Here is a 26478-nt window from a genome sequence, read left to right as displayed (position 1 = left end):
CACGGGTGGTGGGACGGCAGATATTTCCGTCGCGGGCTTGTGACGTATTAGGTGGGTGCCAAGGGATCCGGCGGTCGGCCGGGCCGGGCAGATTGGGAGAGATGGCGGAGTATCTGGCCTCCATCTTCGGTACCGAAAAAGACAAGTAAGTGGTCTCCTCCGAGGTTTTCCCCCTCCGAGGTCCCCGAAGTGCCTGGGATTTAGCGGGGGGAGGGGGGGACGCGACGAGGCTTGTGACAGGGCTCTGGCAGAGACCATTCATAGCAATGGATTCCCACGAGGAGCTCTTATTCTTTCTTTCGGTCTGAGATTCGCGCGTGCGCGCTCTTCAGCTCCAGGAACCCCAAGCGCGCGAAACCGCCGGCTCTTCCGCAACTTGCTGTTGCTTGACTGCCTTATGCAGACTGAGGAGCGCTCTAGATTGCAATTCGGCAGCGCGCGCTCTCTCGCTCTCTTTCTGGAGGAGGAGCGCGTGGTATAATCGCCCGCGCGTTCTTCCGGAAGAGCCATTCATGGCGGGCTGCTGACGGCGAGGGCTTCCTCAGTCCGTTTCTCCTCTTTGCTTTTCCATTATCCCAACGGTTCTTTTTTATTTGTGGCGGCGGAAGCACACGTGAGAAGGGTTTGTCAGAACGAAGGCAACACTAAAGGCCTCAGGCGGCCCTTTTCAGTATTTTCACTGCAAATAGTTCGGGCGGGAAGTCTTCCCATAAATCAAAAGCTCTTATTGCTAACATCCCAGGAAAAACCTCCGCTTTTAGCGTTCTTCTGCCCTCACCTAAGCATCCCCTCTCAGTTCGGCCTAAGACATTTAAGAGGGATTGAAAAGTTTATCTTGGCCATCACTTTTTTATTCTTTATAATGCGAAGTGAATACTTTAAAGTTTGCTCATAGCCTTTTGAGATCCTCTGAGATTTTAAAGGAATCCTGACTTGTTAAAACTATGAGCTATACACATTTTACTTATTTCTGGGAGGATTTTTCTTGTTTACTCCCCCCCCCCCATATCAAAATATCCCTAAGATAAACATATACAATTGATACATAGCAACACAACCATTAACAAAGTTATTTGTAATTCAAGCAATGATTATTACAATTATGTTTTATCTATCTTCTTGACCACTAGAAAGGGTGCCATCCAGAGGTTGGCTGTTCCAGAATAATATCCCAGTGATTAAAAAATAATTATTTTAAATCTACCGCACCACATCACATAAAGGGCAGAATCTTCAATATTCCTTCTTAAAACAAATGGACCAGATCAGTTTGTTTCATTTGAAAAAGACAGTCTTGGAAAAATATAGAAGCCAAACAATAAACAGCTTTATAGGTTAAAAGTGTATCTTTAAATGGTACTTGGAAACTTGGGGGCCATTTAAGTTTCTGCAAATGAGTACTACTCAGCTGAAGTAAATTGTCTCCCAGGCATTGATCTGCCTTTTGATCAATTGCATTTTCTGGATAGCTTTAAAAGGCAGTTCCATGGAGAACACATTCAAATAATCTGTTTTGGAAATGGTAAATAGATAAGTTATTGTTACCAGGTCCTCCCATTTTCTATCAAGCACAACTGCACAGAGGCTTCTGACTGACTGCCATATCCATACTTGACTCTTTAAGTAAGGTACTCTGCAGTTACAGCCTCATATTTTCTATAGTTTTCCCTATACGGCAGTAGTTATTGAAAACAGAGATCCAGGAATGCCTCTTCATTACCATCTCCCCTATAGAAGAGCTTATATACCAGATCCAGTTGTTCGTACCCCGGCCCTATTGGCTTGGAAAAGGCAAGTAAGGTATGAATCATCCAGCAAATGATGGAGCTTATATGATGAAAATGAATACTAGGCAATATATTGCGGAGGTTATATCAGGTCCTTGTTCAGACCCCATCCGTGCAAAGTTCAAACCTGAGTGAATGAGCAATTTTATCAGCAAAATGTGGCAAAACATTCCACAGTGGCCTGTGAAAAGAACTTTCCTGTTTTTCTTCCAAAGGGGAATGGGTCACTAAACAAAGCTACTAAGGCAGCGATGGTGAACCTTTTTTGGCTCTTGTGCCAAAAGCGGGGGGAGTGCAGGGGGGGTCGTACACGAGTGTGCCACACCCATAATGCTATGCGCACTACCCCAGTAGTGCTGGGGTAGACCAACCTCCCCCCATTTTTGGTGTGCTTTTTTCGCCTTCCCCAGGCTCCAGAGGCTTTATAGGAGCCTGGGGAGGGTGAAACAGCCTCCCCCACCACCCAGAGGCCCTCCAGAGACTTCAGGAACTTCCCTGAACCTCTGGAGTGCGAAAAACTGGCCCTACGGGCAAACTGGAAGTTCAGAACAGACTTCCGGGTTGCTTGTAAGGCCGGTTTTAGCCCTCCAGAGCCTTCAGGGAAGCCTGAAGGCTCCAGAGGACTAAAACCAGCCCTACGAGCAAACTGGAAGTCTGTTCCTGAATTACCAGTTTTCCCGTAGGGCTGGGATTTTTGCGTTCCAGAGGCTTCCTGAAGCCTCCAGAGGTCGAAAAATGGCCTTAAAATAAGGCCCATCTTGTGTGCCCTGACAAATGGCTCCTCATGCTACCTGTGGCATGCGTGCCATAGGTTTGCCATCACGGTTCTAAGGCATATTCTGCCAATGCAATAAAGGCAACAAAATATGCTTTTTAATACTTGTTTGGTCAATTTCTAGTCTTCCAGTTGTTTCCATAGATTTATTTCCTACAGTTCCCTGATAAACTAGGAGATTAGTGAAAAAAGGGAAATGCCTCAGGGCACTTTTATCAAGTGCTATGGCCATCTCTGGAGATCCAGAGCTTAACCACAGGTTCAGCAAAAGGGTGTGGCAATTTGCTGGGAAAATGCTTAATCTTCCACTCTCCCTGTAGATTGGCAATAGTTATGAGTCTTATCTAGATTAGGAAGTACAGTATAGGACCATGCGTGCCACAGGTGGTACGTGGAGCCATTTCTGGGGGCAACTTCTGGTTTGCGTGTTGGGCTATTTTTCGCTCTCCCCAGACTCCTAGAAAGCCTCTGGAGCCTGGGGAGGGCGAAAAACGGCCCCACTGGGCCCACCGGAAGTCAGGAAACAGGCCATTTTTGCTTTCCCCGGGCTCCAAGAAAGCCATGTGCGGGGCACGGGGGGGGGGGGTGTCACATGCATAGGTGCATGGTGCTGGGGGGGCATAAAATTATGGGGTTGGGCACATGAGCGTGCTTGATAGCACATGTGTGCGTGCTTTTGGCACCCAAGGCGAAAAAGGTTCACCATCACTGGTATAAGATCATGAAAAATAACTATATAATATTGCCCGTTTCCACATCATTCTTTGTTGAAGATTTTATAAAAAATATAGTCACCTCTAAAATAAATAGGATTTATTTTATTTATTAAATTTATGTGTCATTCCTCACCAAAGGTGACTGATTACTTGGGACATGTATGAAGTCTTGAGTCTTTGTAGAGAGCTCTTTCATCCCAATCTTCCAGTGAATTTGAAATCGACTTGGTTTGCAACATCATGGATTTTTGGTTCACAGTTGTTTAACATCTAGAGATCTAACAGTAGTTTCACATCTATTATCAGTCAGCATTATGCTATAATATTGACAATTCCTGATGTACAACAAGCACTTCTGTTATATATATTCGCTATATAACTCTTGAAATTAAGAAGTAATCCTTAACTTGGGCCTAATATGTCAAATACTTCTGCTGGTTTTATATGTCATAACCAGTCCATGGTTTGTTTTTATGAATATTGTGCTGTGTTAGCTAAAATCTCTAAATGTTTTTCCCCCAACTAGTAACATACCATAGTAGCTGTAGGAGTACGGAAGTAAGAGTAGCAGTATGGAAAAACTTTAACACTACTCTAAAGGAAGATTCCGTTTTTTAGTTATACTAGATGAAATTGAAAACAGCAGCTTGAATATTTATGTTTCCTAATATCACCTAGTTTTAATTTACAAGGCATACTATCCATATTTATTGCCCTGAAAATGCTTTATTTCTCTTTCCTCTTATTTTTATTGACAGGAATAATTTGCATAGATAGGTTCAGGAAATTATGAAATATTTCCACATAATGTACGGTCAGATTTTTTTCTACTTTATATATTCTGAGAATCTCAAGATCAGATGTGAAATAACAAGATCTTCTATAGATCTTCACTGATTTAAATTGTTGTATGAAGCATATCTAAATTACGTCCCAGTTCAACCATATAGTATTTGGCAATAAGCTTAGCTTTGTTTGTGGAACTTTCAAGGAAACCAACCTAAGATTAGATTGTTAAACTAAGACAATAAATTTTGAGAAGTACAGCACAGTTTATGAAGTGTTTTATATGTAAGTTTATTTTGTTTATATATATATATATATCCTGCCTTTATTATTTTTGGTAAGTAAATCAAGGCAGTAAACATACTTACATTCCTTCCTCCTCTTATTTTCCCCACCACAACTCTGTGAGATAGTTTGGACTGAGAAAGAGTGACTGGCCTAAAGTCATCCAGGCTTTTGTGCCTAAGGCAGGACTAAAACTCATAGCCTTCTGGTTTTTTAGCCTGAAAATGACCTGTCTACTTGATTTATTATTTTTATGCATACTGATTTTACTGATCATTAACTTTCAAAAATTTCTCTATTTTTATTTGATTTCAGAGTCAACTGTTCTTTTTATTTCAAAATTGGAGCATGTCGCCATGGGGATCGATGTTCTCGGTTGCACAATAAGCCAACATTTAGTCAGGTTTGTGTATTTTTCTTTTTACAGATCCTCACATCTTTTTTTTATGCAGCTATAACTTTTAAAACTTAAGATTTGTGAATAATTTCTAATTTGTTGAAAGTTTTTGTAAGTAAGAAATTAACTTTTCTAAAACCTGCCCTTTTAAATTATTTTATTCTGTAACAGATAAAAATAATACTTCTTTGACTGTGATATGTTAGAAGCCAGCCAGTGATAACCTTTTGGGTCATATTTGGCATAGTAAATAAATGCCTTTTTTTAACTGAAAAAATTAATTTGACTAAAACCACCTTTGATCGTTTTTCTGATAAATAATTCTGTAAAATTGCAAATATGTGTAAATTCGTGCACTTCAAAAACAAAAAAAAACTGGCATGAAAATGACTGTCTCTTCAAGGGAAATATAGCTGAAATAATAGTAGGCCTTGCTGAATGGATTTTTATGTAGCACAACATAGATTTCATTTTTTCATTTCATGCTAACTGCAGTCCAGTCATTTTTAATGTCATTAAAATAGATAATATTTCTACATCCCAACAAGTAAAAATCAAATACATTGTAGTTTAGGACTGTCAAGTCCAATCCACAGGTAGGCAGTCTGGTGCTCTCCAGGTTCAGCTTTAACCAGTTACGCTATAATAGCCATGATGAGATTGTAGACATTGTAATCACCAAACTTAGATGTATAATATCTATTCTGAGCTATTGTGAACTATCCTTTAATGCACACTTTGTCTTATTTTATTAAATAGCAAACTTTTTAATGTATGAATTTCCATATATTTCAGCTTTTTATCTCTTAAAAATGCTGAAGATTAAATAATAAACATTTGTTATGAAAACAAGACATAAATTATTTGTGATGCAGAATTTGCCATACGCAAGCACTGCTTAGTAAAGCTAGCTAGGAAATGTTGAGAGTGCAATGTTTTGCTTCTCTCTTCTCCCCCCCCCCAAAAAAAAAAATGTGTGAACCAATGATAAAGGGAAAATATTTCAGCTCCCAGGTTGGATAATTTTGCTCATGAAAAGCCTATAGACAATATGACTAGAAAAATCTTTCTTGTTAGTACTGCATTCTTACATCTCATTAGGTTTATAAGGACGAGGACATACTCATTGCTTTTTACTGTTTTTGTATTCTATTTCTAGTGGATTTCTGAGTGGATAACAACATTGTTACCTACTTAGCTTACAACTAAAAATTATAATACTGCTTCAGGATGTTTTTTAATATTCCAATCCAGTTTGTATTCCAAGTTAGTCTGCTATCCAAATATTAACAAAGCCAACCTGCTTAGCTTCCAACCAATGCAAGATTGCTAAAATCTTTAGTAATCAGACATTGGACATAACTAATTTAACAGAAATATTTAGCCAAAAGATTCAAATAATGTATATATGATTAGATATATATGGGAGAAGAAATTGCTTCAGATTACCTGGCAATTAATTGATTAGTAAGTGCTAAAATTTTAAATTGTATCTGGAAAAATGGAGCCTGTTTGCAGATGACACCTTACTGGCACAACATGATTATAATGATTGGTCCTTGTTAACAGTCTTGCTGCCTGATTTATATTTTTTCTTTCTACCAGTAAGATACGTAAGAATTTTATAGAGTGTAAAATAAGATATAAACAACATCAGTAAAGCAGTAATAAATATTAGTACAAATCAAAAGGATTAGCTAAAGAAGATCTTGATTCCTTTCCTGAAAACTGAAATAGTTGAGAAGAGGCTGGGCCTTTGAAAGCAGGGAGATCATGTAGAGGATTTCCCTTATATGTTTAATATCCAGATAAATTCATAACTTCTTTAGTTTTGGAGTACTTTACACACACACACACACACACACACATGCTTTCCAACTTTGATCTGCCCTAATGCTTTAAAAATTTTAATAATAAAATGCTATTGTTTAATGCAATCCCCCTCCCCCAAAAAAACCTTTTGGGTACCATGGATCAGTTCAATGTAGAGAGGTTTTTCCGTGGACCAGAGGGAGAGTAGTTTCATATGCTGCCTGCATCCCACAGATGGGGCTTTGCTTTTTTGTGTGGCCCAGTTGCTAGCATGCTGTGGCCCAGTGCTGGTCCATAGATCTGGAGATGGGGACCCGTGGTTTAATACTGTGCTAGTTCAAGGAATGTAAACATACTGTATAAAATTTAATACCATTGTAGATTATTAAACATATAAGGTTTCTCTGGCATTACAATTTAACTTGAATTTTCCAACAGCTTTTTAACACCAGTAGCTGTTAGATGTAGAACAGAGTGCTAGTTCTCCATATTGTACAGTGGTACCTTGGTAATCAACTCATTGCATTTTGATGCGAACATTTTGTCCTGGTACTCATTGTTTGTTGGGTATTCAACGCACAAGCTAGAACATGTTGTGGTTTTCTGCCTCATCACTCATTATATTATTCCTTATGGAAAAAAATATATTTGGTGGTCATCATTTTTGATATTCATTGCATCTTCTGGAACTAATTAATGGTGAGTACTGAGATACCACTGTATAGTAACTAGGTTATCCTCTATAGATACGCTGAAAGGTCAATTAGCCTGAATTAAGAACTATAAAATATGGAGTAAATTAATTTAATTTGTGTGTTTTCCAATATTCTGTGACAAGTTAGATACGTAACAATCAGTAGCTCTAGCTTACATTATTATAGTTAATGCAGAGTATATAACTAAAGAATATGTTTTTTTAATCATGCAGGTTCATGCCAGCTTACATAAAAATAGTATTAGCAATTAGAATAAATCATTAATACAGAAACATCAACAATTTATAAAACAATTATTTTACTGTGGCTAAGGGCCAAAGGTTAACACTGGCTGGTTTTATAAAAAGAAATGTGCTCTGAAAACAATTTTGTAAATACAGTGGTTTATATCAACTCAAATAAAAGCTCATATAAACTAACATTTTTATTAAGTAACATTGAGCAACTTAAACTAATATGGACAATTCAATTCTGAGATATTAGATTACTAACTTAAACATGGTTTGTTTTTTCAGACAACTTGATATTAAGAAGAACGGTACAAATGTAAGGTTTCAAGTCTGCCTGGGCAAATTCTTCAAGTAGAAAAGTACAGAGGCTGAAAGGAAAATCTTTCTTTAAAGATCTGCAAAAAGTGAACATTTAGAAACTCATATTATTTAAACAGAAACTCCACCAAGAAAAATCTCGATAAGACTGGAGACTATGACAATCATCTTGATATGTTGACATATATTGTGGGCATTAAGCTGTCATTTTATATCTAAACTGAATTGGTTTAATTTTAAATGAAAAGATGTTCAGAGATTGGCTAATGAGTTACAAAGATACTGTTCCACTTCTAAGTAGTTGCTTCTTGGTGAAATTAGTAACTGTTTTCATAATATGAATACTTGAATGGTATTTTAAAAACATGGTGCAAATACAAAAGAAAATAGCCTACAACTTGAAAAAAAAATAAGCAATTCACAAAAAGTTGTCTCTTTGCAATTGTCTGTTATATGCACAGCAGCCAGTAGAATTCCCCTTTTTATTTTTTTTTCCCCGCAGACCATCTTGATTCAAAACATCTATCGTAATCCCCAAAACAGTGCACAGACGGCTGACGGCTCACACTGTAAGTCCCACAGTTGGAGAAATTTTTTTTAAAGAATGGTGTTAAAGAGCCCATTCCTAAATATGAGAAAATCATGTTGGCTTCTGAGCTGCTGACATAAAGCTGTTGCAAACAGGACAAGTGATGGAACTCTTAACATAATGATCAAGAATTTGTTAAATGCCTAAGTATATGCAAAAAAAGAATGGCCTTTAACAAACAAATTGATTAGAATTTTATTTTCTTTAGGAGAATGTGAAACATTGCCTTTATATTGTTAAGAATAAGCATTAGGCATTTATCAAAAGTCTTGGTCTTTTTGTCTGATTTTTTTTTTTTTTTTTTTTTTTCCATTAACGGTAAGTGAAATTTAGAATTTGTTTCACCTTAGCGCTCTTAGACAATAGAGATTTCAGGACAACCTTATTATTGTATGTTAAGGCAAACAATTTCAGACATTTTAACGTGGTTTTTATGGCACCAAAGATCAATTATTAAAATAGAATTGTTGCTTTTGAAATTAATACAATAGTAAAGTGTTGTGAGATCTCTATTTTTTAATGTTAGGGTGGTTCAAAAGGGACACATTTTTCTCGTGGGAGAAAATAACATTCTCTCTTTCAGCACTGAGACTCAACTAAAAGTGATCGCCAGACGGAAATCAGTTTGTTAAACTTATTTTCCATAATATAAAGTTGTTGCGTTTTGTATTTCAGACCATTGCCCTCTTGAACATTTACCGTAACCCTCAAAACTCTTCCCAGTCTGCTGACGGTTTGCGCTGTAAGTTCATACAAGTTCCTTCACTGGTTCCCTGGGCTTGATTGTCAGAGCTCAGTGTCAACTGAAGCTGATCTACCATTTTTAGTTTAACGAAGCGAACTGACCACATTTTGTAAAATGTGTGTGAAAATTTTTGTCCTCAAAACCCAGCCTCCCATCCCAAATTTTGGCTACCCACCTATTTTAAATATATACATTTATTGTTTTTTTTAAGGAACGTTAAAAGCCTTGAGTCATTGTTCTGCTTCTCAGTCCTTGCCCCTAGCACCAGTCTTTTCAGTCTATTTTTGATAATTTGCTGTTATTCAGTGATTAGATCTACAACAGCATGTTAATTTAATTTAAAATGTTCCATCTATATTTAGATGCTTAAATCACTTTAATTTGACCTCTCTGTGTAGATACACTTAAAAAATATTTCTTAATTTGAAAACTGAAATTTAGTAAGTAATGGGAAAATGTGGAAATTAATTTGAATTAACTGAATACCTATGTAGTTATGACACATGAAAGTCTTATTTGTCTACTGCATACCAGTAGAAATAAATGATTTAAAGGGGTAAATAATTGAGCCAGTCTATGATTTGCTCTTGAAGCAGTTAAACAATGCAATGATCAAGAATAGTTAAGCACAATCTACTAATTATGGTGCTGTCTCCATTTCCCACTGCTAAATAATATGCAGTGATACATCATTATCTGAACATGTGTTAAATTTTCCTTCAGCCTAAAAATTAATTCATATTTAAGCTATATGGTTTGTTGTGAATTGTTACAATTTTATTGGCCCAAAATCTGCTAGCTGAACATTCAGCAGCAGGTATATTTCAAAATAATGTAAAAATATAGTTTAAATTTTAGTGTTATTAAAGTAATAATCAACAGCATTTTGCTGTTAAGGAGTTGCATGGTTTGTTAAAAAACAATTTGTTATTAAATGTTTACATTGTTTAACTACTGTGCTCCCCTTTGCTGTAATACAGTAGCATCAATAGTACATAATAATAGTACTCTGATATTCATTTAATCCAGAGTACAATTTTGTAATTTGATTTATTTAGGATGATCTTTTACAGGAAAATACTTTTATTAAATTTAGGAAAGTCACATATGGCAACAATTGATGTACTGAGAGAACCTGAGCGAGTAGATAGCCATTAATTTACCATATAGATAAATAGCATATTTCAGAACTTTGCTGAGACTCTTTTAATGCATTTTAAAACCTCATAAAAGATTTAAATGTGTAGATATATTTATTAGTGTTTAGTATCCAATTTTATATGTGGTGTTTTAATTTACCTGTAAATGTGACGATTAGCCAATTTTCCTGAACTGGTTGTCATACATATATATTAGACAATAGTTCCCACACTCTCAGCATACTGTTAACAGTTATAGAAGTTATACCACAATATATCTTGAAGGCACTGGGCTGTTTGTTATACGTTGTTGTTATCTTTATTGAAATAGATGTAAAGTTGATCATAAATAAAACAAATTATGAAGAGCTTGGGAAGCAACTACTTGAATTTTCCCAGACATTATTATTTCAGACTCTTGTTTGTAAGCTTGTTATTTGAAAGTATAAAATACTTTCAATGAACTAGAATCTGTTAAGCTATTCCATTGTATTTAAAATTAAATTAAATGGATATAAACAGCAGTAATATCTGTTTACTAAAGGACTTTTGTGCCATCAATTTTTGCCATACTCTTTTATTTGAATTAAGTATGTTTAAAACATTTGCGTTTAATAGGTGGCCTAATTGTCACCTAATTGTTCAACTTAAGGCATGGAAATACTATTGCATGGCTTGCTTTACCTGTTATGAAATTTGCAAGATATTTGGAACAAAATTCCTCCTATCAGTAAATGAAATTAAAATGGAGGGCTTATTGAAGGAATGTCATATATGTTGTGTTAATAGCTGTTCAATTGTAGGATTGTGAGCAGTTTTAGTTGTATCACCAAAAAAATAATATTTGTTTTTAGGAATAATAATTTTAACATGATATTCCCTTAGAATATTTAATGTCTTTTCTTATTTTAGTCCTAGAAATTATATTTGAAAGATTCTTACAAAAACTGTAATGTTGGAGTATTTAACATTAGGTTTCCTTAGTTATCACTCAACTATTATGAAAGTATGCATTTGGGTTGTTGATTGAAACTATAAAAATTGCTGGGTTTTTTAGGGACTTGCAGAACTGCTCATGGTCTACATCTAATTTTTAGCTATATTATATATATATTTACTCCAGTAGATAGCTTCTATTATCATTTCACTAAAAATAATAAACAATATGCTCAAAAGACCTTTGTATTGTTACAGTACAAAACAGATTCTAATTAATGTGACTTGATATTTACAGGTGCTGTGAGTGATGTTGAAATGCAGGAACATTATGATGAATTCTTTGAGGTATGTTATACTGAATAAAGCTTTAGACATTTTTGTAAACGCGAACATCAAGAACTACTTTACTGTAGTTAAAGCTATACTTTCTGATATTTATAATGGAATAAAATATTTTAAAAAATAAATTTCTACCCAGTGCTTTTTTTGGCTACATGTTGTGTGCAAACCTGAGTGAGTAATTAAATTTGAATTTATTATGTTGATCACATAGTCAGCCAGATGTTTATAAACTGGATTTGGCAACTCCATTTACCCATTGAACCATTCCCAAAGACCTGGAATAGGCAGGTGTTATTGTTTGATGGTATTAAAGGTATCATTGCAGGATGTAAGCTGTTCCAAGTAAAACTGCCTTTTGAGTTTATTCTTATTACTTGCAAACCACCAAAGCCATTTGGTAACTGGTAAAAAATATAAAATAAAGTTTAAATACAATAATCATTGTGATGGCTCTTTATGTATTTAATAGTTTTTTTGTGTCATATTAAAAATAATTCAGTGACAGTAAGCTTTTTGTCTATCTAGGAGGTCTTCACAGAAATGGAAGAAAAATATGGTGAAGTAGAAGAAATGAATGTCTGTGATAACCTTGGAGATCATTTGGTTGGAAATGTATATGTAAAGGTAAGACGTAGAAATGAATATAGATGTAAATTAGAGAGGCATACTAAATGGAATATGTGATTTATTTTGAATGTAAACCATGCTGCATTTGCTAGACTAGTGCAGATCAGACCATGATTGGTCAGAAGAAAAATATAGGATACTTTTATTTCAAGTCTAGAACAAAACCCAGAAAAATTGCAGACTGTTTTATAGGAAGTAGAGAAAGCTTGTTGCACATAGTCCTTTATCAGCAGCATAGCATATCCCACTACCTTTTTCCCAGTTTCCCAACGCTTTCCATTCCTCCACCTCTAAATGTCCTCGGCCACCAAAGTTCATGAGAATTTTTTTCCACTCATCTCTACTGCCCTGAATATATTTTGGCTTCATTTTGATCTATGTCTGGAACAAAACAATCCAATTTATTTTGTATCTGAACCAAATCCATATTTCAATTTAGGCACAATCTACCCCTAAAATAGCTGCTCTCTGCACATCCCTAATCTACATGAACAACAGATAAATATCCATGCCTGCTGGTTAAAATATAAATATCTTTAAATGTATTGCTTTGAATGGCAATGAAATAATAACATTCTTACAAAGTGTGAGAGAATGTGCACAGTACTCAAAAACAGATGGAAAAATAATCTTCAGAGTGCCTGAGAAGGATTCATTGTAAGGCCAGTGATTCTCAAACTATATAGATGGTGGGAGATAAGACCAACATAGAGGTGGGTCACATTAAGAAAATTCTGGTCCGGCTTGCTGAAGCAGTGGGAACCCCTGTCAGAAATTGTTCAAGGTTTTGCTCTACTTTTTCTCTCCACAAGCCTTCAGTGGGTAGCTGATATGCCACAAAATTTGAGAAGCCCTGTGATTTATTTATATATATATATATATATATATATATATATATATATATATATATATATATATATATATATATATATATATATATATATATATTCTGTCCTTCTGGCATGTATTTTTGCTCAGCTGTAACAATGATTTTATTAATTTTATTCATACGGCAGGCAGGGGGGCACACAAACTTATATTTTTCAGAAATTGCAGTACCACAGAATTTGAGAGTTATTAGCATAGTCAGTACAAAATCCACTATAAATGACTGATATGTTATGCATCGAGTTTTCCTTACAAATTCTCTTTTGAAGAGAATGGATTTTTTCTAAATTCTAGTTAGAATACAGAAATGTTCTAGAATAATTAGGTTCCAATGAAACTTTGTCTTTGTAACACTGTTGAAACTAAGCAAGCAAGATAAATAATATTCCGTGATATTTGATACTCTATCCCAAAGGTGTTTTTTTCAAGAGGCAACCTGAATTTTGGGTTTTTCTTTGAAGACGTTTCACTTCTCATCCAAGACTTCGTCAAAGAAAAACGAGAAAGTCCAATTGCCTCTTGAAAAAGAAAAAAAAAAGCACCTTTGGGACAACCATGACCTGGATGACTGAGAATCTCCATAGACATTTGATACTTTAGTTGTATTAAAACTCTACATGCTATTAAAAGGTTATACTTTCTAAAACAGCAATTTCTGACATTCAAAAAGATTTTTATTAAAATATTGTTACAGTAGACAATTAGATTAGAAAAAGTTATTTTCCTCTTTCCCCTTTGAAGCCTCTAGTTTGAGCTAATTTTCATGATCCCTTCTCTTATTTATATTATTTTTATTAGTAGTATTGTCACAAAATATTGTCAGGTAGCTTACTTTAACAAGCCACTTTACATGTATAGAATTTACTGGTTTTTATAATGATAACATTGCATTCTTTTTAAATTCATATAAAGGCTAGATTTTCAAAAATATTTTTGAAAACTTCTATTTTGTTAATGCAAAAATTAATATTCTGCTATTGATTATTTGGCTAAAATAAGCTGATGAAAATCAAGATAACAAAAACCATGCCCTAGATCAGTGATGGCGAACCTATGGCATGCCCTCCACAGGTGGCATGTGGAGCCATTTGTCAGGGCACAGGAGGCGCTGCCCTGTCAGCTAGCCAGCGTGCATGTGCGCGCTGGCCAGCTGAATTCACCCTTTTTTAAAGCCAAGGGGAGCCTGGGGAGGGTGAAAAGAGCCTCCCACCCCCAGGCCCTCCTGAGGCTTCATGAGCTTCCCTGAAGCCTCCGGAGAACAAAAAACAGCCCTATGGGCAAACCAGAAGTTCAGGAACAGTCTTCTGGTTTGCTCGGAGGCTCGTTTTGACTGCTCCGAAGGCTTCAGGGAAGCCTCCTGAAGGTACCTGAAGCCTTCGGAGTGACTTCCGCTTTGCTCAGAGGGTCGTTTGACTGCTCCGGAGGCTTCAGGGAAGTCTCCTGAAGGTCCCTGAAGCCTCCGGAGGGCTTCCGGGGTGGGGGTGGGGGAGGCTGTTTTCGCCCTCCCCAGGCTCTTATAAAGCCTTTGGAGCCTGGAGAGGGCGAAAAAAGCATGCAAAAAATGGGGGGGAGTGCCTGTAGTGCATGCATGCGAACTGGGGGGTGTCATACATTGCATTATGGGTGTGGCACGCCTGCACACGACTCCCCCTGCGTTCCCCCCATTTATGGCACACGAGCCAAAAAAGGTTCGCCATCGCTGCCCTAGATTGTAGCAGAAAGTTGTCATATAAACTATAAAATAAGCTGTAATTGAAGAGTATGTCAGCTGCAGATAATACCTTCTTTTTGACTGTAACTAAATCTTTGAAACACGCACACAATCTATCATTGATATTATGCACTTACATATTGACAAAATATAATTTTAATTTTTATGTTTTCAAAAATGCCTAGAATTTTATGATTGGCTTAAATGCAAGTATTTCGCAGTGTCTCCTAATATTGGAAAATGCAGGTGTTAGGCATTCCAGAGGAAATGTGTTTGATTTAAATTACTATTTTAACTTATTAATTTAATATATCAATTTATAATATGATATTTTATAATGACTAGGTCTAGGGAGTTTTCAGGAAGTCATATCAAATATTTCTAAATAAACATTAAAAAGAGGAATGGGAAAGATATGCTGACCTTGCTCCCAGTATTGTAGTGTCTTCTTTTCCCATTTCCATAAGTGACATTATTTTAAGACAGCCAAGGTTCTCCTTGTATTCAAGTAGCTATATTCTTACTATTAAATATCCAAGATCAAGACCAAAAGTGACAGGGTCAATTTTTAATTACATCTAATCAAAAAACTCAGAGCAATACTACTTGAAATGGTCAAATTCTGTTAACATAATTTTCCTTTCTCTTGGAAACAAAGGTCTGAGACCTAAATAGGAGCATGCAAAATGCTATGTCACAATATATGGAAACAACATTGGGTAGTATTCCTCTCCCACCCCCTTCAATGTCAACGTTTGCTGTGCATCCCGGAAAAGCCAGCCCCTGCATTATGGACAACATTGAACTGAATTTGCACTGGCCACGGTAGATGCACAGACAGGAGGGGCAAAATACCATCACCAAATTGTGACTGTGAGGCTGAAAAACAAACTATTCAACATATAGTGACAGCGTGCCAAAATAGAGCCTGTAATGATACTTTCTTGATTTCTTATCTTTGACAAATGAAGCAAAATTATATTTAATCTAGACGTATATTTATAATATTCTAAATTTTATATTTCATATTTTGCATTTCTGTCTCTTGTATTTTTATTGAAATGTGATGTGAATTGCCATGTGATAATCAAGAAACAATAATATTGTGGCTTGAAACACTTCCAGAATATCACTTCCAGAATATTTGGGAAAGCTCACTTCATGCTCAAACTATTCTGAAAACAAATATTTTGCACACACCTATTTCTTGCTTTTCCCTCTCATTCAGTTAAATAGAACCTTTTGTAAAACATTATTTCAGTTTCGACGTGAAGAAGATGCAGAAAAAGCTGTGATTGATTTGAACAATCGGTGGTTTAATGGACAACCAATTCATGCTGAGCTTTCCCCTGTGACAGATTTCAGAGAAGCTTGTTGCCGTCAGTATGAAATGGGGTAATAGACCTGTCTTTATGATTGTTTTATGTCTCTTAGAAATTATCTTGTGACTAAAAGTAATTAATAAAATCAGAGAGAAAGCTGTAATATTCATTAATCAGTTTGATTAATTCTTTGCTCCCAGAGAGTGTACAAGAGGAGGTTTCTGTAACTTTATGCATTTGAAGCCTATTTCTCGAGAATTGCGACGTGAGTTGTACGGCCGCCGCCGCAAGAAGTAAGTATTTCTGTGTTGTGAAATTTCAAAAATATTTTTAAAAAGCATGTTATTTAAAAATAATTGTCAAATTGCGCAAAGAGGCCGAAGAAACACTCAGCTTGTACAAGAAGATTGCAGAAACCGATTATAAACAATGACATAACACAGTTGCCAAAATGAGTCACTAGAACATCTGTAAAAATTACCATGTGTCAGTAATGAAAGATTGATGGGAACATAGAGTGGAAAAAGTAGTTGAAAATGAGTGGATTGAAATATTGTGGGATTTCCAAAATCTTGGCACATAACATATCAGATTAACTGTGATTGAAAAGAAGAAAGGGTGGACAATTGATGTAGCAATGCTAGGGGATAGTATAGAACAGAAGACAGAATTGGAGGTCATGAAGTATCAAGATCTGAAAGTTGAAATTCAAAGTTTATGACATAAACCAGCTGTAGTGGTTGAGTGTTCATTGGTACATTGGGTACCAAAATTTTTTGGCAGCACTTAAAAGATCTGTGCATTAACAAAATTTCAATCTGTCAATTACAAGAGGCCATGCTACTTGGATCCACACATATACTATGCCAATTATCACAACACCCTAAGTTCTTAGGAAGAACTCAATATATATATATACACCAACTGCTAAACAGCTAAATAACTGGCAGCTGTAATTTCACCTTGAAACTGGCATGTATTTAATAATAAATGTACATGCCATCCAATTCCCTCTGAGTGATTTACAACTATTAAAACATTTAAATGCAACAAACAGTAGAAAACACACACATGGCACAAGACAAGAACAACTGCAAAGAAAATAACCGAGAAGGGAACAGAAACAAAGAGTCCCCTCCAAAGACCCTAGGCCAAGGGCTTTAAAGCCCTTTAAAATACTAGCTGGGTGGGAGCCATTAAAATCCCAGGAGGAACTTCATTCCAAAGGATATGCAATGCTGCAGAGAAGGTATGCTTCTAGGCCTTGACAGATGGCTGAACAATGCAGTTGGTGCACTATCAACCCAGAGTGCACCAGACTTACCAGATCAAACTGGTCAGGCAAAAGCTACAGGAGAAGGCATTTTCTTAAGTAACCAGGCCCTATGCCACATAGGGCTTTATAGGTAGTTACCAGTAACCTTGAACTGCACCCAGAAATAAATCGACAACCAATGCAAATTGCAAAGCAGAGGTATTTCTTGTTGTGGGATGCCATCATTCACTGCACTCTGCATTGTGGACTTCAAGGGCTGCCCCAGGCACAGCGTGTTATAGTAATAAAGCCATGAGGTGATCATGACATGATTGATTGTCTGAAAGGCTCCCGTATTCTTAATGGTGTCTAAGGTATATGTTATACTAAAGTTGATAGTGATCATGTTTGTATAGAGAGTGAATGTAAGTAATTCAAAATCTTTCTGTTTCAGATTCTCTGATTTAATTTTCTGTTCTCTCAGGGTGTTTTTTTTTTAGCAGCATAGATAATTTTTACTAAGTCTTAAATATAAACAAAGATTGAAACAACAAATGAGTAATATGGCTCATGATGATGGCTTATAAGGCCACATTCATGTAGTATATTTAGATATATTGCTATTCTTAATCTATTACTTATTCTTTTGTGGTTTCATAAAACTGATATTTAATAGTAGTAGTAATAGTTATTATTATTATTATTATTATTATTATTATTATTATTATTATTATTGACAAAATCACCATCAGTCAAATGCAAAAAGCCGCACTGCTTGGATCTGCACGCATATTACGAAAATACGTTATGACGTCCTAGGCCCCTGGGTGGGGCCCGACTAGTAACCAATGCCAAATCCGGCGAAACAACTGGCCGCTGTGATACAAGTGTATAATAATAATAGAAATAGAAATCCAATCATTGACAAACACAGTCCGAGTATTCAGCACCGATATTTTAATGCTGCTTGGCATGGAAAAATGCGCCACTGTATCCATAAAAAGGGGCAAAATCACTGCATGTGAGGGAATTGAAATGCCCAATGGCCAACTAATTAAATGCAATGAAAATGAAGCCTACAAATATTTAGGCATTCTGCAGTTGGATAACATCAAGCATGGAGAAGTAAAAACTATTGTCAGGCAAGAGTACACCAACAGAGTTAGGAAAATTTTGAAATTAAATTGAATGGTGGAAATACAATCAAGGTCATAAATACCTGGGCAATACCAGTTATAAGATACACAGCTGGTATAGTTAACTGGCCACAAGCTGATTTGGACATTTTGGACTGAAAAACCAGGAAACTAATGACAATGCACTACAGTTTACATCCACGTGGTGATACTGATAGACTATATCTGCCCCGAAAATCAGGTGGCAGAGGATTATTACAAGTGAAGCAAACAGTTGAAGAAGAAAAACATGCACTGGCTGATTATTTAAAAGAAAGTCAAGAACATCTATTAATCGAAGTAAAGAACAAAAATCTACTGAAGGCCCAACAGACAAGAATACAGAAAAGATGTGATAAAATCAAGAATGGAGTGTTGGCAGAACAAAGCACTGCATGGCCAATTTCTGGAAAAAATAAAAGATAAAGTGGACAGTGAACAAACTTGGTTATGGTTAACAACAGGTACATTAAAGAAAGAAACAGAGTCACTAATCCTGGCTGCGCAAGAACAAGCTATCTGCACAAATGCCATTAAGGCCAAAATCGAAAAATCCTCTGATGATGCCAAATGCAGACTTTGCAAAGAAGCTGATGAAACTGTTGATCACGTACTCAGCTGCTGTAAAAAAAATTGCACAGACTGATTATAAATTGCGGCACAATTCAGTAGCACAAATGATCCATTGGAATTTGTGCAAAAATTATAATATTAAAACAGCAACAAACTGGTGGGAACATCAGCCTGAAAAAGTCACCGAAAATCAGATGGTCAAGATCTTGTGGGATTTCCGTATACAAACAGACAAAATACTGGCGCATAATACACCAGACATCACACTGGTTGAGAAAAGTAAGGTCACAATCATAGACATCACAATAGCAGGTGATAGCAGGGTCGCCGAGAAGGAACATGAAAAAATCGCAAAATACCAGGACTTAAAAATCGAAATTCAACGACTATGGCACAAACCAGCAGTGGTAATTCCAGTGGTAATTGGCACACTGGGTGCTATTCCAAAAGCACTGGAATTACATTTAAAACAGTTAAAAATTGACAAAATCACCATCGGTCAAATGCAAAAAGGCGCACTGCTTGGATCTGCACGCATATTACGAAAATACGTTATGACGTCCTAGGCCCCTGGGTGGGGCCCGACTAGTAACTAATGCCAAATCCGGCGAAACAACTGGCCGCTGTGATACAATTGTATAATAATAATAATAATTTAGATAGGCATTAGATTGAGCAATTCTCTTTACATAATATCTATTTCTATAAAATATTGCTGGAAAAATTTAAGGTTGCAAAACTTGAATTCTGCCATTCCTTATCAAAGGAAATATATGTTGTCATATGTAGCGCTGTGATTTGTATGTCCAGCCAGTATGAAATTCCATGCAAACAAAAGTAATCTTGTCTATAGAATATTTAGGGGGGGGGGTCACAACAATCTTCTAGATCTTTAATCTCATCATTCACAATAAAGTCCAGGACACTTTACTGATTTCAAAATTTTTATTAAGTTTATCGGGATGAAAAAATTAAAAAGAAAATGAAATTAGTAGGAAAATGAGGGAGGAAAAAGGGAAGAGAAAAAAGTGTAGGCAAAAGGGGGGGAGAGAAAGAAAAGCATTGGCTTTCAACTCTCTTTAACACAGTAGAATAAGATTAATATTACAGTGTCAACTTATTTTTACATAAAAGTCCATGGCACTTTAAATAAATGCCTCTGGATCTAGAATTTGATGTGGTGCATGATCTAACTGGCTGCTAAATTGCTGGGGATTCTTCAAAGTGGCTGCTGAAAATTAGACAAATCCATAAGGAGCAATGTCCTTAATGGCTCCTACTTCCCTAGTGAGGGTGATTCTGGCAACTAAAAAGTGGCCTAAAACTAGTATCTTACAGTTACAGATCACATTGCAATTGTTTCAAAATAAATACCAGATCAAGAATTCATGACTTGGGCCCATGCTGACGTGGGACAAGCACACAATACTTATGAAATACCAAGTCAACTCTGACCCCAACCCCAGGGAAGAAATGCTAATATCTCCTCCCACAAACAACCCTGGAGAATCTTTTGGTGAAATTAAGCAGTTCAGAAAAAAGATGATGTTGAGCAACCAGAAGTCTCCCAAAGGATTTATTGCCAGGATCTTTCTCCTACTTACTACTCATTGAGAGTGCAGCAATGGAAGCCAGGGCCAATTTCAGATGGGAAAAACCTTTATTCTTGTCCACTCAGAGTTTGATATATGCCAGAAAAATGGTTTGCATGTGTAATAAGATTGCTGCTTATAGGTTATATATAGGTGTTGCTGATTTTATAATACAATAAATGGAACATCGGATGCAGGCCTAGTGCGTCTATAGCACAGCCAGCAGACACACAAGCAGCTTCTCGTAGTACCCAGTTCCATAAGGTAAAGGGAATTGAAATCACAAGGCGTTACTTTTCAGTTATGGAGCCTGTACTTTGGAGGAGCCTTTCTGGAAGTTATAATGGCCCTCCAAAAGGTAGTAAATAATGTGCTGCTTAAGGACATTGGAAAATGATTGTGTGCCATTGGAGCAGGATATATTTGGTTTTATGTGTTTATTAAATTTCTAGACTGCCTATAAAAACATTTGTGGCATTTCATTAATTTAGATAAATGTATTTATAATTGGAATTATAAATTTTTTTATAAAAATTATTTTTTTAAAAGCAAGAGGCCTAATTTGTACTATTGCTATAGGAATTATAATTCATTCAATTCCATTAGATTTATTTCTGGGTATATAAAGCAAAATACTAAGATTTGTTAATCCTGCCTGGGTATAATTTCCTAATAAAAATATTTCTGATTAGAACTGTGATGACCAATTTTAAACACTATGGCCAGACAGAATGTTTTTATTTGCCCTCTATCTGCAAAGAGCTGAGTAAGAGAATAATCATTTCCCAGCAAAACATCATTGATCTCTGCACATTATTAAGAATACAGGTAAACGGCCTTCAATATTTATGTAATTATGTAATGATGGAAATTATATTACGTAGAATCCTTGAATTATATTTAATATTTTGCATTTATTCCTTGTACATTAGTTTGTGCATAGGCCAAAATGAAATAGTTACACACTGCTTATTTTTATTTAATAGGCATAGATCCAGGTCAAGGTCTCGTGAACGTCGCTCTAGATCCAGAGATCGTGGTCGTGGAGGAGGAGGAGGTGGTGGAGGAGGAGGAGGTGGTGGAGGAGGGGGCCGAGAACGTGATAGAAGGCGGTCAAGAGATCGTGAAAGATCTGGACGATTCTGAGCCATGCCATTTCTACCTTCTGTTAGAAAGTGTTGTAGTTGATTGACCAAACAAGTTCATAATGAAACTTTTTTTAAAAGATGGGCTTCTGAATAAAAATTTGTAGTGATACAGTTTTCTTTGTGTAACTGATTTCTTATAGAAAAACTTTTATCAGTTTTGATCCTGATGAATGATTGGGGTAATTGCAATGTACTGCAGATACCTGATTTTTACATTTAGATATGGATGAAACTTGTGTATAATATTAAAATATTATATACATTAAAATACAGTTAACAGTTTAATTTTTTCCTCTTCTGTTTCTGCTTTCTGCTTATTTAGGTTAGCCTAGGCACATCTAAACTAAAGCTGTGCAAGGAGCATTTCTTTACTCAGTCAAAATGCTTAGTTGCATTAATCTGTATGTTTCTTTGTTACTAAAAAAATGTGCTCTGTGGATGTGGCATTTACAATAAATCCAATTTTTGACTTAAAAATTTAAAGCCTTTTCTCTAAGCATTCCTGAGTAGTTGCTACTCCCAAGTATGCCTTCCCAAACAACCCCATAAAATCATTTTTAGTTACTCTGTTTTGTCATAGGTGCCATAGTAAAACTAAACTTGTTGGGGTAGGATTATCATAAAAGGATAGCAAGAAATTCTGTGTTGCAATTTAGGCATTAGGGATAGGGTAGGAATAGAAGTGACATGCATTGTTTAGAATATAAATTCCTAATCCAGATTTTTACAAACTCAGTAATCAGAGTTACTAGTTCACATACAATTGATACCATATTTGTATGCTTTCATTTATTTTATTAATTTATACAGTATATCTTCCTACAATTGATTCCAAAAACAGTTAATAATATGAATAATTACACAGAACTTTAGCAACATACCGTATATACTCGAGTATAGGCCGACCCGAATATAAGCCGAGGCACCTAATTTTACCACAAAAAACTGGAAAAGTTATTGACTCGAGTATAAGCCTAGGGTGGGAAATGCAGCAGCTACCGGTAAATTTCAAAAATAAAAATAGATACCAATAATGTTTTTGAATATTTATTTCAAAGAAAAACAGTAAACTAGCGGTGTATTCAATGAAATACTTCACTCACCTCATGATGCTGATGTCCCGCTGTGATGATGATGTCCCGTGCAGCCGCGGGAGCGATGTCCCGCTTCCTATGACACACGGCACAGTGATTCCTATCATTGGATCACTGTACCAGAGGAGGTGGGACATCGCTATGTGGCTGCTTGCCATAACAAGGAGGAGGTGGGACATCGTTGCAGAGCGGCAGGAGGGGGAGGAAGGGGAATCGTAAGACAGCCCTGCATTACATTAGAACGTGAGGAGGGGGGATGGTGCGGTGCGCGCTGCGCAGCAAACTGACACAGAGGGAGGGGAAACTCACAGGGGCACTGGGCCATTCACGAGTGTCACCCAGCGGCATGGCCCCGCCCCTTTTTCTCCTCCATTTCGGGCAAATTTTTCACTGACTCGAGTATAAGCCGAGGCGGCTTTTTTCAGCCCAAAAAGTGGGCTGAAAAACTAGGCTTATACTCGAGTATATACAGTATTGACAATTTCTGGACATCATTAAAAAAACTTTTTCCTAGTAACATTTAGTGGTACAAATTTATCTTCATTATAGAAATTTAACATCAGTGAGACACATCAAAACCTTGAATACTGTTTTTGGCAACTATCTCATTTTAGCTAGTTATGGAATGAATGGAACAAAATCCTTCCAAATTATCAAAGCTTGCCTAAGCTTTTTAGTTGCTGGTGAAAGATAAGCTGCCAAAGAGGCGATTCCTACAGAAACAAACATGCAATTGATTGCTCCCAGTCCAGAGCACCCTGTAAGCCTTGCTTTTTATTTATTAAATTTATATATTTCCTATAGGACTCTAAGGAAGCATACTAAAAATCTTTGTTTTCCTGTATCTCCCAAACACCTTTGGGAGATAGATTGGATTGAAACTAAACCAACGCCTTTCCTAGATTTAGAGAATTTTGTTCTAAAACAAGATTAAGACATTTATAAACCTGGGCTACCTTATTGGGAGTGCAAAAATCTGGGATAAGACTGCTACAGCAATGCGAAGTCTGTTTCCTTGTTGCAATCTAGTGGTAATTCACAAACTATTATAGATTACTACGTGGCAATTTCCAGTAGATTGCCTATTCTGTGGTTTGTGAAATGGAGCACAAAAAAAGGTGTTAACAGTACGTTGTTATCGACGTACATTTTAAAAAACGGTTGCTTGAACTGCGTCCAAGGATGAATCAGCAAAGGAAGAAACGGGTCAGGCTTTCGTGAAGAAATGAAGGAACCTGTCATGAGTCAGCACAGACTGACTAGCGAATCGCCGAGCGGGAAGGATGGTTCCCTGTGTAAACGTAATTGTAGACGGAGATCACTCTTCGCTCTTGCGCAAAAGCTCTGCTTCCTCAAAAAACGACCCCGAGGCTTAGGTAGCATTTTCCGGAGAAGGCGAACTGGACGCTTAAAATAGCCCCTATCAAGAACTACAATCCGCATTCCTCGCTGCTGGTGGAGATTAGGGGAAAAAAAGTATAAAGGAACGTCTGAAAATGTTAACAAGCCTGAGGCTCTGATGTTTAAGAAACAAACCTTTTGCTCAGCAGACCTTTGACGCTACCTCACTGGAGACTTAATAAAATATACTAAAATGGCTATATCTGCAAAAAAAAAAAAAAAATGGAAAATAGGTAGAACACTGTAAATGATGGAATTTGCTACCTCAAGATGAGGTAAAGATTGTGAGCTTGGATGACTTTAAAAGGAGAATTAGACAAACTTCTTAAATCAATGGCTACTAGTCATAATAGGTTCATATTAGGTACATAAGGCCTTGAATATGAGTTGCTTTAACATCCAAACTTCTAATCAAAGCATTTGATTGGATAGGTTTTGATTCAGCAGAGGTGAGCTCTCCTAATATTTTTATGCTTGTATGTAGCGTTTAATCTAATATTTAACAAAGTGTTTAAAAAGCCATCCAAATAATATTTCTCCAAATATTTAAATATTTTTAACTTGTCTCTCAAGGTTCTTGAAATGCCTAGCAATAGTACACCAAAATAAACAGGTAAAGAAGTGCATCGACCATATCATTTAAATCAAATATAAGATGGTGCTAATACCTGTCTCGTAAACTTCTGGTGGTATTTGATGCATTAATGAAAATGTATAGATCAGGCAAGACATTATGAATCCAACATTCAAGTTCAATCGGGAACTTCTGAGCAGGGCATCCGAGAAAAATCTCCCCATTAGCTTACGGGAAGGACCAGTATTCATAATCGGCAGGAGAAAAGGCATATGCAGAGTTATTTAAACATTGTTTGCCTGTTGCTTGGCTTGGAGAAGGCGTGGAAATATGCCGTAAATTCAGAGTAACTACGAAGTTCTGAGTTCCACCTTGTCTCAACATTGTCTCCTTTTAACACCCTGACGAGAAAGCTATATAATCCCACCCCACACCCAACAGAAAAACCAATCGCCCTCAATCACTGCCACTCTACAATTTTCATGAGTTTATACATGCACGCTGTGCAAGCCGAACAAGCAATGTACGCACATTGCTGTACTGAGGCAGTACCTTCCCATTGGTTATTCTCATTGGTTATTGCCCCTCACGCCCTCCTTCCAGCCAATCACGGCTTACTCTTTCCCTAAAAGATAAGGTGGGTTGGGAAAGAGCTTCGCACACGCTGAGCTCGCAGTTGGCGGTCGGCCGGCGAATATCTTCAGGCTGGGGAGCGTTTTCCATCTACCGCGGGGAATCTTATCGCTTTTCTCATTTTAATAAAGCAAGTAAGTATTGGTGGTGCAGTAATATTAGAAGGAAACACACTTATTTATGTAATAATTGAGTTTAGGATGGGACTCCTGTGTTTATCAGGGTACTAATAAATTACAATCCCTATCCCTAGTTCGGCTGGTAATTCCTATTCTTGGCGGTGCTGCCTACGGCTGGTAGAAATGGGGAGTATATTAATAGCTGGAGGCGAGTTTCCCTACCTCGTAGTAAAAGTACCAACTCAGGAGCTTATTTCATCTAATAAGGGGAGGGAGGAGAGAAATAGTGAGATGGGGCAACTGCAGCTCTAAATTTACAGAGCTGGGAAGTGGAGAAGGGTTCTTTGTTCAAGAAATGCTTGTGAGAGACCTGTATTTCTTCTCTTCCATCTTGTGGTTGCATCATCCTGTAGTAGGACAGGTGAGCTAGAAGCAGAATCTTGAGGAAAATGTAATGGCATTCAATAAATGTTTTAATTCTCCTTTATAGTGTTTCCCAAACATTAATTTTTAATGAGCAGTGAAGGTTATAGCATGTTAGAAGTTCTACTTTTCTTGATGACTCCTATATTTCTGCTTCTCTTTTTAAAACAAAACAAGCATGTAAAATGAGAGCTAGAGCTGTGTAATGATGCATAACTCAAATGCCCTGTTTGTGCATTTCCCAGGTGTATTTGAGGGACCTCTAGCTGTAAAACAGATTTCTTAGGTTGATGCAACATGGTTATGATTATTCAGAACTAAGTTCTGAGTTCATTGAGTTAATTCTTACTATATGTAGCTTGGGATA

The 26478-nt window shown here is 36.5% G+C and overlaps 2 protein-coding genes across 4 annotated transcripts in view; both read left to right on the top strand.

Annotated features, from left to right (window-relative positions):
• The first annotated feature begins 13 nt into the window (after window positions 1-13).
• U2AF1 (U2 small nuclear RNA auxiliary factor 1) lies at window positions 14-22139 on the top strand. Of its 2 annotated transcripts, none has more exons than XM_032219927.1 (8): window positions 14-145; window positions 4665-4752; window positions 8325-8391; window positions 11530-11579; window positions 12102-12200; window positions 16064-16197; window positions 16325-16417; window positions 21706-22139. In XM_032219927.1, exons 1-8 carry the CDS (start codon window positions 102-104, stop codon window positions 21863-21865), a joined length of 735 nt encoding a protein of 244 aa, XP_032075818.1. In that variant the 5' UTR covers window positions 14-101; the 3' UTR covers window positions 21866-22139. The 2 variants fall into 2 exon arrangements, with proteins under 2 accessions (XP_032075818.1, XP_032075817.1); XM_032219926.1 differs by lacking the exon at window positions 8325-8391 and adding an exon at window positions 9087-9153 and having other exon boundaries at window positions 18-145.
• Window positions 22140-25586: 3447 nt separating this feature from the next.
• Window positions 25587-26478, top strand: part of LOC116510606 (cystathionine beta-synthase-like protein) — a 53812-nt gene continuing 52920 nt past the window's right edge. Inside the window, exon 1 of one of the 2 annotated variants that reach the window (XM_032220220.1) lies at window positions 25587-25703. The gene's annotated coding sequence lies outside the window, so the exon portion shown is untranslated. The remainder of the gene's footprint in view (window positions 25704-26478) is intronic. The other variant, XM_032220219.1, reaches the window with a different exon arrangement.

This window comes from Thamnophis elegans, chromosome 6 (assembly GCF_009769535.1).
Source record: "Thamnophis elegans isolate rThaEle1 chromosome 6, rThaEle1.pri, whole genome shotgun sequence".
In the NCBI taxonomy this organism is placed as follows: domain Eukaryota; kingdom Metazoa; phylum Chordata; class Lepidosauria; order Squamata; family Colubridae; genus Thamnophis; species Thamnophis elegans.
Note: the sequence above shows the minus strand (reverse complement) of the source record. Positions and strands in the feature narration are given on the sequence as shown.